Genomic DNA, 13508 nt, shown 5'->3' with positions numbered 1-13508 from the left:
TGTTAACAAGAAATTTGTGGAATGGTTTTAAAACTAGTTTTAATGACTCCAACCTAAGTGTATGTAAACTTCTGACTTCAACTCTATCAAAGCTGCAGGCTATAGTTAGATCTAGACTTGGTTTCCTCTTTCATAATCGCTCTTCTTTCACCCCAGCTGTCAAACTAACCCTGATTCAGATGACCAACCTATCCATGCTAGATTACAGAGACGTAATTTATGGATCCGCAGGTAAGGGTGCTCTTGAATGGCTAGATGTTCTTTACCATTCGGCCATCAGATTTGCCACCACTGCTCCTTATAGGACACACCATTGCACTCTATACTCTCTTGGAACTGGTCATCTCTGTATACCCGTCGCAAGACCCACCGGTTTATGCTTAATTATAAAACCCTCTTAGGCCTCACTCCCCCTATCTGAGATATGTACTGCAGCCCTTATCCTTCACATACAACACCCGTTCTGCCAGTCACATTCTGTTAAATATCCCCAACGCACACACATCCCTGGGTCGCTCCTCTTTTCAGTTCGCCACAGCTAGTGACTGGAACAAGCTGCAAGAAACACTCAAACTGGACAGTTTTATCTCAATCTCTTCATTCAAAGATTCAATCATGGACACTCTTACTGAGAGTTGTGGTTGCTTTGCGGGATGAATTGTTGTCTCCACCTTCTTGTCCTTTGTGCTGTTGTCTGTTCCCAATAATGTTTTGTGCTGCTACCATGTTGTGTTTCTACCATGTTGTTGTCAAGTTGTGTTGCTACCATGCTGTTTTCATGTGTTGCTGCCTTGCTATGTTGTTGTCTTCAGTCTCTCTTTATGTAGTGTTGTGTTGTCTCTCTTGTCGTGATGTGTGTTTTGTCCTATATTTATATGTTATTTATTTGTTATATTATATTTGTAAATGCAGGACTAAGATTGAATTGTACTACACTGGCTCTGACGTTCGTCGGATGTGGCAGGGCTTGCAAACTATTACAGACAACAAAGGGAAGCACAGCTACGAGCTGCCCAATGACAGGAGCTTACCAGATGTGCTAAATGACTTCTATGCTCGTTTCGAGGCAAGTAACACTGAAGCAGTCCGCTGTCCCCACATGCTTCAAGATGGCCACCATTGTTCCTGTACTCAAGAATGCAAAGGTAACTGAACTAAATGACTATCACCCCGTAACACTCACTTCTGTCATCATGAAGTGCTTTGAGAGACTAGTCAAGGATCATATCACCTCCACCTTACCTGTCACCCTAGACCCACTTCAATTTGCTTACCGCCCCAATAGGTCCACAGACAAATCGCCATCACACTGCATACTGCCCTATCCCATCTGGACAAGAGGAATACCCATGTAAGAATGCTGTTCATTGACTATAGCTCAGCATTCAACACCATAGTACCCTCCATGCTCATCATTAAGCTCGAGGCCCTGGGTCTGAACCCCGCCTTGTGCAAATAGGTTCTAGACTTCCTGACAGGCCGCCCCCAGGTGGTGAAGGTAGGAAACAACATCTACACTTCACTGATCCTCAACACTGGGGCCCCACAAGGGTGCGTGCTCAGCCCACTCCTATACTCCCTGTTCACCCATGCATGCCTACAACTCAATCATCAAGTTTGCAGACGACACAACAGTAGTAGGCTTGATAACCAACAACGACGAGACAGCCCACAGGCAGGAGGTGAGGGCTCTGGGAGTGTGGTGTCAGAAAAATAACCTCACACTCAACATCAACAAAACAAAGGACATGATCGTGGACTTCCAGAAACAGCAGAAGGAGCACCCCCCTATCCACATCGACGGGACAGCAGTGGAGAAGGTCGAAAGTTTTAAGTTCCTTGGCATACATATCACTGACAAACTGAAATGGTCCACCCACACAGACAGTTTGGTGAAGGAAGCACAACAGCGCCTCTTCAACCTCAGGAGGCTGAAGAAATTTGGCTTGTCACCTAAAACCCTCACAAACTTTTACAGACAATCGAGAGCATTCTGTCGGGCTGCATCACCGCCTGGTACGACAACTGCACCGCCCACAACCGCAAGGCTCTCCAGAGGGTGGTGGGGTCTGCACAACGCATCACAGGGACAAACTACCTGCCCTCCAGAACACCTACAGCACCAGGTGTCACAGGAAGGTCAAAAAGATAATCAAGGACAACAACCACTCGAGCCACTGCCTCCAGAAGGTGAGGTTAGTACAAGTGCATCAAAGCTGGAACCGAAAGACTGGAAAACAGCTTCTATCTCAAGGTCATCAGATTGTTAAATAGCCATCACTAGCACAGAGGTGCTGCTGCCTACATACACAGACTTGAAATCATTAGCCACTTCAATAAATGGAACACTAGTCACTTTAATAATGTCACTTTAATAATATTTAGATATCTTGCACTACTCATCTCATATGTATATACTGTATTCTATACTATATACTATATCTTAGTCTATGCCGCTCTGACATTACTCATCCATATATTTATATATTCTTAATTCCATTCCTTTACTTAGATGTGTGTGTATTAGGTATTTGTTGTGAAGTTGTTAGATATTACTTGTTAGATATTGTTGTACTAGAAGGAACTAGAAGCACAAGCATTTCGCTACACCCGCAATAACATCTAGTAAACACGTGTATGTGACCAATACAATTTGATTTGATCAACAACTACAGGAAGCATTTGGTTGCAGTCATTGCAGCTAAAGGTGGGACAAACAGTTATTGAGTGTAAGGGGGCAATACATTTTTCACACAGGGGAATTGGGTGTTGCATAACTTTGTTGATTAAATAAATGAAATAAGTATATATTTTTTGTTATTTGGTTCCCTTTATCTAATATTAGGTTTTGTTTGAAGATCTGATACCATTCAGCAGAAAAATATGCACAAAAAAAATGCCATCAGAAAGGGGGAAAATACTTTTTAGCTCTAACTTTTAGAGCTATAAGCTATTATGACCCCATCACTGAAAGTTACAACTCACAGGAACACATGTATTCTGTTTCCTTCTACGATGCTCATAAGCCTTGCAGGTCTCATTAGAAGGGACAGTGACATAACCACAATTGAAAACAATGCAGATCTTATTTTCTAGACACACAATTCCTACCTGATGTTTTCGTGAACTTTGCAAAACCTTTTGAATGCATTTCAGTCACTTTGTGATGCAAGTAATCAAATAATGTAATGTAATCAAATAATTTCACATTTTCTTATTAGCCTTATGAACATAACTTTGTTACAGTTTCTATCTGTGCTAGAATGGCCATAAAATGTTAAATAAATTAGTATATAGATATCGGCCCGCAATATCCACATTGGTGCATCTCTTATTGAATGTCTAAAAATGTATAATATTTTGAAATAACTGCCTTGACCTTGTGGTTAAAAAGTCCACCCTGAGATTGAAAAGTTGGGGGTTTGATGCCCAGTTGAGAATTGGACCAAATGCCTCTCTGCTTGACACTCAGCATTAAGGAGTTGAATTAGGGGTAAGGCCCTGCAACAGACTAGTGTCCTGTCCAGGTGCCCCCCCCCCCCCACTCAGACCACTTGCCCAGACAGTCCTAGTGACATTCTTGCTTGAGAAATAGTTTTTTGCAACAAAAAAATATTTTCTTTTTGACCACTTTAATGGAAAACTATTACAGTAAGGTACTTAATTTTAACCAGAAATTATTTGATATTGAGATCAAAAACAGCTGCATTGGGCCTTTACAATGCAGGAAAATAATTTTACATTTGCTAAAAGAATCTAGGGGAGAAACCCCCACACCCCGCCTAAATTGGGCCCCCCCATGTTCAAAAACCGACTATGCCCCTGATTCTACATTTACTATTGTACTATTACATATCCTTTCTGTTACACAACATATTACCCAACAGAATCAGTATTAGTATAATATGGAGCTGATCGACATACTTGTTGAGCATTCTTGATAAGTCGACGAGCCTGCGCCTTGATACTGGGCATATCTGGCTCAGAGGGGTTAACCAGCGTGGTGACCTCGGTGGGGCCTATGAAGTGATGATGTTGGGGCCAGCCAAGGTCAAGACCAGGTGCATCCAAGTCAGAGTGCACAGGCCAGTATGTGTCTGAAGAGCCATCTCCCTCAGACTCTACATACGGGAGCTCTGGCTGAGTGCTCTGGTACGGAATTTGCACTGTGCACCTAATGTGCTCAATTTCCTGTCTGGAGAGGAAGTCCACCACATCCGCACTCTGAAGGAATTCATAATAGCCCTCCAAGTCATCCTCCACAAGTGCGTCAATGGCCAGCCGGTACTCCTCGCGGGAGTGGGAAGGCAGGTATTTGGGGTCCAGGGGGTTATCCCCTGCTGAGGAACACTGAGAGCGGTGCGCCATGCTGATTCCTGAGAGAGAACCTGAGAGGGTACACACAATATGAGAACTTGGTAGGGAGGAGGGATGGATACAAAGTTATACGGTGGCAGATGTGTAGGCTATGATCAATTCTGCTTATTTATGGGTGATTTTGCAAATGCGGGCCTTTTTGTGTCTCAGGGTTAGATTTGTAAAATAAAATGTTAATTTCAACAACCACAAAAAATCACATCCATTAAGTAGAGACTAAAATAATCTTAAACTTTTTTTCCCCCAACTTTCAATGTTTTTTTGTTTGTTTTATTTTCTAAAGCCTTTCATGTCTGCATTTCACTGTTTTGCAGTTTTTGTCCTGTCTCACACCCAGACGTTTGACATTCTACTATGTATTACACTTACAAAAGTCTTGATAATTAGAAAATAATGCACCTGTTTTTAAAAGAGGCAAATAAATGGACACAATATACATATTAGAAGTGCATAAGCCATTTGTTACTTTTTTTTTTTTACACAAAATACAGTCGTCTCTACGTGTTGTTATTGCCACCACGACAAGCAAATTACATGATAATAACGTTTTTTCTAAAAGTTTGTGTACTTGGTTACCATGGATATGAACAGTGACAGTGGGGCGCATTGATGATGTCATGGAGGGAGATTCAAATTTTGATGCCGGGAAATTATAGAAAAATAAAAGGTAAGTATGACTTGAGTAAATAATATTGTACGCCATTACCAAATAGGCTATAATGTCATCAAATTATGTTAGATTTTTAAAAATTATTTTAATTATGTGTATTTAGGTTACATTGTATGCTAGCTGTTCAACTGGATTTAGCATACTAAAATCCCTGCTATTTATGAACAAATACTGTAAAAATGTCATTCCCACCACACGTTATTACCACCACATAATGAACTGTGATGCAAAGGACAGAATGTGGTGGTAATGACAAAATGTATTAGTTCATACATTTTTACTTACCTTAAGACCTGAAAAGAAACATAAATTACATATATGATCATGGTTAAGTTGAAATTGAACACTTATTTGCTAAATAAGACCATTTCATTTTGTATTATGTTAGGATGATTGTGTGATTTTGATGTCTATTTATGTGATTTTCTATGGTTATTACTGACTTTAATTATTATTATTTTTATATAAGAAACCCCCTTAAATCAACCAAGGAGAGGACAATGACATGTATTAACAAAATCAAACAAGATCCTATAAGATACCAAGAGTATCTTAAGAAACAAAAAGATACCTCAAGAGAAAAGAAAGTGGTGAACTGAAACTCATCTCACAACTTTCACAGTGAGAAAAAGGGGGGCGGGGCGGGGGAGGGGGGGGTATGGTCAATGGAAAATAAACCAAAGAAACAGAAGATCAACTATCCAGAAATGAGTGGTTATGGAGTCATACATGTCAAGGAACACACCACATCATTCACCTGAAGTCTTACATTTTTCATCAGTTGTTTTATATGAAATGTAATTTGTCATTACCACAATGCTAAGTCATTACCATCACGGAACATATTTTTGAGGAAACAGTGTATTAAATTACAATTGATATTGGTGATTTTTCCAATAGGTGAACCGTATGCTTGTTCTTAAGATAATACGATTTTGATGTGGTTAATACATGTTTCTGAGTATCATCAATGCATACAGTGCCTTGCGAAAGTATTCGGCCCCCTTGAACTTTGCGACCTTTTGCCACATTTCAGGCTTCAAACATAAAGATATAAAACTGTATTTTTTTGTGAAGAATCAACAACAAGTGGGACACAATCATGAAGTGGAACGACATTTATTGGATATTTCAAACTTTTTTAACAAATCAAAAACTGAAAAATTGGGCGTGCAAAATTATTCAGCCCCTTTACTTTCAGTGCAGCAAACTCTCTCCAGAAGTTCAGTGAGGATCTCTGAATGATCCAATGTTGACCTAAATGACTAATGATGATAAATACAATCCACCTGTGTGTAATCAAGTCTCCGTATAAATGCACCTGCACTGTGATAGTCTCAGAAGTCCGTTAAAAGCTCAGAGAGCATCATGAAGAACAAGGAACACACCAGGCAGGTCCGAGATACTGTTGTGAAGAAGTTTAAAGCCGGATTTGGATACAAAAAGATTTCCCAAGCTTTAAACATCCCAAGGAGCACTGTGCAAGCAATAATATTGAAATGGAAGGAGTATCAGACCACTGCAAATCTACCAAGACCTGGCCGTCCCTCTAAACTTTCAGCTCATACAAGGAGAAGACTGATCAGAGATGCAGCCAAGAGGCCCATGATCACTCTGGATGAACTGCAGAGATCTACAGCTGAGGTGGGAGACTCTGTCCATAGGACAACAATCAGACGTATATTGCACAAATCTGGCCTTTATGGAAGAGTGGCAAGAAGAAAGCCATTTCTTAAAGATATCCATAAAAAGTGTCGTTTAAAGTTTGCCACAAGCCACCTGGGAGACACACCAAACATGTGGAAGAAGGTGCTCTGGTCAGATGAAACCAAAATTGAACTTTTTGGCAACAATGCAAAACATTATGTTTGGCATAAAAGCAACACAGCTCATCACCCTGAACACACCATCCCCACTGTCAAACATGGTGGTGGCAGCATCATGGTTTGGGCCTGCTTTTCTTCAGCAGGGACAGGGAAGATGGTTAAAATTGATGGGAAGATGGATGGAGCCAAATACAGGACCATTCTGGAAGAAAACCTGATGGAGTCTGCAAAAGACCTGAGACTGGGACGGAGATTTGTCTTCCAACAAGACAATGATCCAAAACATAAAGCAAAATCTACAATGGAATGGTTCAAAAATAAACATATCCAGGTGTTAGAATGGCCAAGTCAAAGTCCAGACCTGAATCCAATCGAGAATCTGTGGAAAGAACTGAAAACTGCTGTTCACAAATGCTCTCCATCCAACCTCACTGAGCTCGAGCTGTTTTGCAAGGAGGAATGGGAAAAAATTTCAGTCTCTCGATGTGCAAAACTGATAGAGACATACCCCAAGCGACTTACAGCTGTAATCGCAGCAAAAGGTGGCGCTACAAAGTATTAACTTAAGGGGGCTGAATAATTTTGCACGCCCAATTTTTCAGTTTTTGATTTGTTAAAAAAGTTTGAAATATCCAATAAATGTCGTTCCACTTCATGATTGTGTCCCACTTGTTGTTGATTCTTCACAAAAAATACAGTTTTATATCTTTATGTTTGAAGCCTGAAATGTGGCAAAAGGTCGCAAAGTTCAAGGGGTCCGAATACTTTCGCAAGGCACTGTATATGGACATTTAGACATGACAATGATGAATACATATAATTAAGAAAACTTCCAAATAGTAAAAAAAAAAACATGATTTAAAAAAAATCATGACAAATGTTTTTTTAAATACCTTAAGCACAATTTCTGTGATTTCCTTTTCAACTAAGATAGCACATTTTCTAACGTGGTGTAATGACATTTCCCCACGGGTAATTGGGGAAACTGATAAAATTCTTTAATAGTATGGTCTCAGCCACTATTAGATATTGTTTCCAGACAGAGTGAAGATAGATAAAAAACAGGTAAAAAGCAGTTTTAGTTTTTATTTTCTAAAATATTTAACATCCAAAAGCACCCGTATTTGCAAAATCAGCCTTAAACAAAATATGTCACCATTTACATATGCATATTCTCTTGTGCATGTCCCTGTGTAACCCAACACTAAAACAAAGTGGAAAGGGGGATATATGCCACAGGGTAAAAAGGTTTATGGAGTGGCTCCTCCCCCTGACACAACAGTCAATTCTTACTCCATTTGCAAGTTCATATTTAGGCAGGCTGACATGAAAATGCAGAAATACCAAAGACCGTACAGTGCAAAGATAGGCAAAAACTGCTTCTCCAATAGAAATCCCTGATCACGCTTGTAGGCGATGTCATGGCGACATTGGCAAGCAAAGCTCATGCGTAGAAACACGTCTTCGGATCTAAAAGTCGTCTCGCGCCGAACTGCGCATGTGCAGTCAGTAAAAGGCACTTCTTCCATATAGGCAACTTTCAGGTTTGAGTAATAACATGTTCAACTACTTAAGAATCTAGGTTGTGCCTTTATATTACGAGAAAATTAACAACTAAGGAATATTTTTTCACTTCTCAAACCCGTCCTGTTCTGTTTGGTCTGTTTCGCAAGCGTTTAGCGATGTTGCGCCTCTGGGTTTAGAAACTCTGTGGAAATACAGTACTCAAAAGCCCAACATAATGTAAAAATGATAAGGATAATGAGACTAATAACAAACATACACTTAACATAATAGTTTTTCTAGGAAATATCTAACTTCGGGGACAATTATGTTTCTCAGCTCAATAAAATAGCCTTGCTATTTTGGTGTTTGAATAAAGTAGGTATACATCCTCAAAACAAATCCCACGAACAAATCAATAAATATCAACCAAGAGAGACATGTTACACATTATCTTCCCATATGTTTACTGAAACAATTTGAGAACTCACTTTATGGCTCAACTGAGATTCTTCATGAATTGAATACGTCCATGGTTTCAGTTTAGGCTGTTTGCAACTATTTAGTCCTTCTCTCGAAACTTATTCTCCAATGAGACTGTATCGCATTCCTAGTCCGTGCTGGACTCGTCAAAAAGAGCGTGCTGTTTGGCTTTATCACCTACTCCGGCAGAACCTGTTCATTTTCATGCTTGCTTGAGGCATGTTAGGGTGAATGGAAGAGTTTCAGAAATGAGAAAAACACCCGTCTCACATATTGCTGACGATTTCTGCCCCGCCTTAACTTTACAGATTGCAACTGCACATTTTCTATTTTTTTTACAGTTAGTTTGTAGCACGGATATATCAGCCCTCACTGTCTAGTGTCGTTCCCTGCAGAACATTCATCTGGTGATAGGACTGTATAAATATTTGTCATTGTCTTGGTAGTCTTTGTCAACTGTTAACGATAATCATGGCCGGCGCCAGGACAGATGGATGATTTGATTTCCATAGGGGGACACGTTTTTTTCATGCGAATTTGTTTAATTAAAAGAGGCACGCTTTTTCATGCGAACTTGTTTTATGGGTGTTATAGTAAAGTGAGTGAGTTTCAAGTTTGGGGAAGCTAACAATTTATCCTACCATTTCTACCAATCTGCGTGCCAGCTCTGATTTGCATATGCGCATTTTTGTGGACATTTTATTTCAATAATAATGTTTTCGTTTTTCTAAATCATTGTCACCTGGTTAATCATACAAATCTGAATTAACATGATAAAAATAAAAATAAATCAAGTAACGCAGGAGCGAGCACCATACACACTGATAAACCTTGATCCATTTGCCACTAAAGAAATGAGCGCATGAAACTTAGAGATAGGCCAACGCAGCAGTAGGCCTATAACTTCCATCATCAACTAAGTAAAATGTTTAGGCCTAAAGCCAACAAATAAAAACAGAAGAAAATATCCTGATGAAAAAAACAGGTTCTTTCAGTTGAATTCAGTTCTCTACTCGGCCTGTCTGCCTCACTTTCTATTTGTCTTGACTTGAGGTATCTCTAGTAAAGTGCAACATTGTATCAAATTAATAAACCGTGTCCAGCACGAATCTGTCACTAGCGAACTTGTAACATTGTATCAACTAGCCTATTGAGCTTGGGACAGACAGCTGTTTTTGTGCAGGGGAAAAATCTTCTCGTCTTTTATGACGTTTCCACTGGATGTATGGGATCGGTATATCACCGAGGTAAAGAAGGTTTTCTATTAGACACAACATACATTCTCCATTAAATCTCTTGTTCACAATGGCTTTTGCATTGATTGCCGTAGAAACATCAAAACAAGTGATAATTACTCTAAAAAGGTCTGGCCAACTTTTACAATCTTTGAATTACATAACAAGTCAAGTGATGATTAGATAAAGTAATGATATCATATAGAAATGCATTTAAATCTCTTGTTCACAATAACATTTGCATTGATTGTCATAGAAACATAAAAAAGTGCTAACGATTCTAAATTCATAAAAAAGTAAAGTGTTGGTTTGATATAAATAAACAAATCATATACAAATGCATTTAAATATCTTGTTTGTTTGAACAGCTTCTACCACCAACCCATAAGACTGCTAAATAGCTTAGCTACCCAAACTATCTGCATTGACCCGTTTACTCTTTTTGACTCTTTACACACACACACACACACACACACACACACACACACTGCTGCTACTGTCTATTATACAGTTGAAGTCAGTGTGGGTCAGAAGTTAACATACACTCAATTAGTATTTGGTAGCATTGCCTTTAAACTGTTTAACTTGGGTCAAACATTTCGGGTAGCCTTCCACAAGCTTCCCACAATAAGTTGGGTGAATTTTGGCCCATTCCTGCTGAGAGAACTGGTGTAACTGAGTCAGGTTTGTAGGCCTCCTTGCTCGCACACGCTTTTTCAGTTCTGCCCACAAATTTTCTATAGGTTTGAGGTCAGGGCTTTGCGATGGCCACTTCAATACTTTGACTTTGTTGTCCTTAAGGCATTTTGCCACAACTTTGGAAGTATGCTTGGGGTCATTGTCCATTTGGAAGACCCATTTGCAACCAAGCTTTAACTTCCTGACTGATGTCTTGAGATGTTGCTTCAATATATCCACATCATCTTCCTGCCTCATGATGCCATCTATTTTGTGAAGTGCACCAGTCCCTCCTGCAGCAAAGCACCCCCACCACATGATGCTGCCACCCCCATGCTTCACGGTTGGGATGTTATTCTTTGGCTTGCAAGCCTCCCCCTTTTTCCTACAAACATAACGATGGTCATTATGGCCAAACTGTAGTATGGCTTTTGTATGGAGGTATTGGATCAGTGGCTTCTTCCTTGCTGAGTGGCCTTTCAGGTTATGTCGATATAGGACTAGTTTTACTGTGCATATAGATACTTTTGTACCTGTTTCCTCCAGCATCTTCACAAGGTCGTTTGCTGTTGTTCTGGGATTGATTTGCACTTTTTGCACCAAAGTACGTTCATCTCCAGGAGACAGAACGCGTCTCCTTCCTGAGCGGTATGACGGCTGCGTGGTCCCATGGTGTTTATACTTGTGTACTATTGTTTGTACAGATGAACGTGGTATTTGGAAATGTCCTTTCTCCAAAGGATGAACCAGACTTGTGGAGGTCTTTTCCCATGATGTCAAGCAAAGAGGCACTGAGTTTGAAGGTAGGCCTTGAAATACATCCACAGGTACACCTCCAATTGACTCAAATGTTGTCAATTAGCCTATCAGAAGCTTCTAAAGTCATGAAATAATTTACTGGAATTTCCCAAGCTGTTTAAAGGCAGAGCAAGGGGAACAACTACTTCAAGGTCTCAGAGTGAGTGACGTCACTGATTAAAACGCTATTAGCGAGCACCCCGCTAACTAGCTAGCAATTTCACACCGGTTACATATGTAAACTTTGGACTTCAACTGTGTGTTTGCCATACCTAGCTAGCTAGCCAGCCAGCTAGCCCAGAGAGAGCATTGCATTGTGGGTTTTGTATTAGACTGAGCTGCAACATATTTCCACAATGATGTTGCCACCAACTTTGTTATATTGACAAAATAAAAAATGTGTTCATATATTAGTGTTATTTAACTGTTCAACACTGTTACTCATAGAAAATGTGTGGTTTGTGATGGATTATCCCTTTAAAAAACATATTTGATTACCATCACCAGTTTCTCTATGCTAGCTATGCTGTCAGCTTTTACGAATGGGAGTTTAGCAGTCACTTCTTCTAAACCTGAAAATGTACTACTTCTAAATGTTATGCAGCGAAAACAGTCTAATACATCCAAATTGGACTTTAGTAACCACATTGTGGGTCATTACATAAATCAATCATGACAGATTTGGCGAATATCGCTTTTTGTTAGATCAGATTTGTTGAATGTGTGTCCGACGTGCTTCTATCCCCCCCAGTCTGCGTTCCATTGACCTCTTTACCGCATCCATCCGCACAGGTGTTACCATGGTCACCAGCAAGCTTTCAGGAAGTGAATCTAACACCAACAACTAGTTGGAGAGGTTTGAAACCACCATCTCTTATTGGCTAATTGCAGGGGCAGACTGGGACCAGAAATAGGCCCTGGCATTTTTAACACACCGGACCATTCTGGCCCCCTTGGCTAAAAAATGGACCAGCCCATCTGGCATTTGCCCAAAACGCCAGATGGCCAGTCTGCCCCTGGATAATTGTACTACAGTTATGGGCTCATAGATTGGTTCCTCTGGTTTGACGCGGTACTTAACTGGCAGGGAAAACTGGCACCGTCAAAGGGAGCAGTCCAATCATAAAAGGCAGGTATGCAAGACATGCATGGCATTGGAGGATTAAAGCAGTCAGCCGATGTCGATCTGTTTCTGAATGTGACAATTTAGGCCTTAGCAAAAGCTTGTGGTCTGAAGTGAAGATGCAAAACAATTACAGACTACATCATTTAGTTACCAATATCCCAGCCCATTTTGAACACAAACAGGCCTGTTTTTTGGTTTAAGTTACCATTCCATCATATGTGATAACCTAGCCTTCTGTACATAGTGATGTGTTGTGCTGATCTTTCTTTTGATGTGTAGTATAATTTCCACTCTTTGTTTGTGCTCTGGAAAGTGTATCACCACAGCGCAGACAGAACACCGGGCGACCCAGGGTGGCCAGTCCACAAGAAATGCTGCTGCCAAGGTATAAGAAAACACCCTCTCTGCCAGTGCCAAGACTGTGCAACCACCAAGGAAAAGTACTGCTTTGTATTACTCATTCTAACGGAAAGGTTTCATGTTCAAATCTCCGAGCTGACAAGGTACAAATCTGTCGTTCTGCCCCTGAACAGGTAGTTAACCCACTGTTCCTAGGCCGTCATTAAAAATAAGAATTTGTTCTTAACTGACTTGCCTAGTTAAATAAAGGTAAAAAAATATATAATAATCTTACAATCGAAAATGAGTCAATTTACCTTTGTCTTACTTCCATTGCAACAATGTAAAGAAGATCTGATTTGAACGTCCTCGTACACCTAGGCCTTAATCCTAAATTGAGATCTGTGTGCATAATGCTTGTGTAGTTGAAGTGAGACTCGCTGGTTGGCTGAGGTACATTGGTGACATCATAC

At 40.1% G+C, this 13508-nt stretch overlaps 1 protein-coding gene across 3 annotated transcripts in view; it reads right to left on the bottom strand.

Moving 5' to 3' along the window:
- Window positions 1-9117, bottom strand: part of LOC139381222 (protein FAM83H-like) — a 35171-nt gene extending 26054 nt beyond the window's left edge. For all 3 annotated transcript variants that reach the window (XR_011628538.1, XM_071124681.1, XM_071124682.1), the window contains exons 1-2: window positions 8868-9117; window positions 3925-4388 (exon numbers count right to left, since the gene is read on the bottom strand). Coding sequence is in view for 2 of the 3 variants with exons in the window: in XM_071124681.1 (XP_070980782.1) it covers window positions 3925-4368 (444 nt within the window). In the remaining variant the exon portion in view is untranslated. The remainder of the gene's footprint in view (window positions 1-3924; window positions 4389-8867) is intronic.
- Window positions 9118-13508: the final 4391 nt, after the last annotated feature.

The sequence above is a fragment of the Oncorhynchus clarkii genome, chromosome 23, assembly GCF_045791955.1.
Source record: "Oncorhynchus clarkii lewisi isolate Uvic-CL-2024 chromosome 23, UVic_Ocla_1.0, whole genome shotgun sequence".
NCBI lineage: Eukaryota > Metazoa > Chordata > Actinopteri > Salmoniformes > Salmonidae > Oncorhynchus > Oncorhynchus clarkii.
This window is presented reverse-complemented; position numbering and strand designations above follow the sequence as displayed.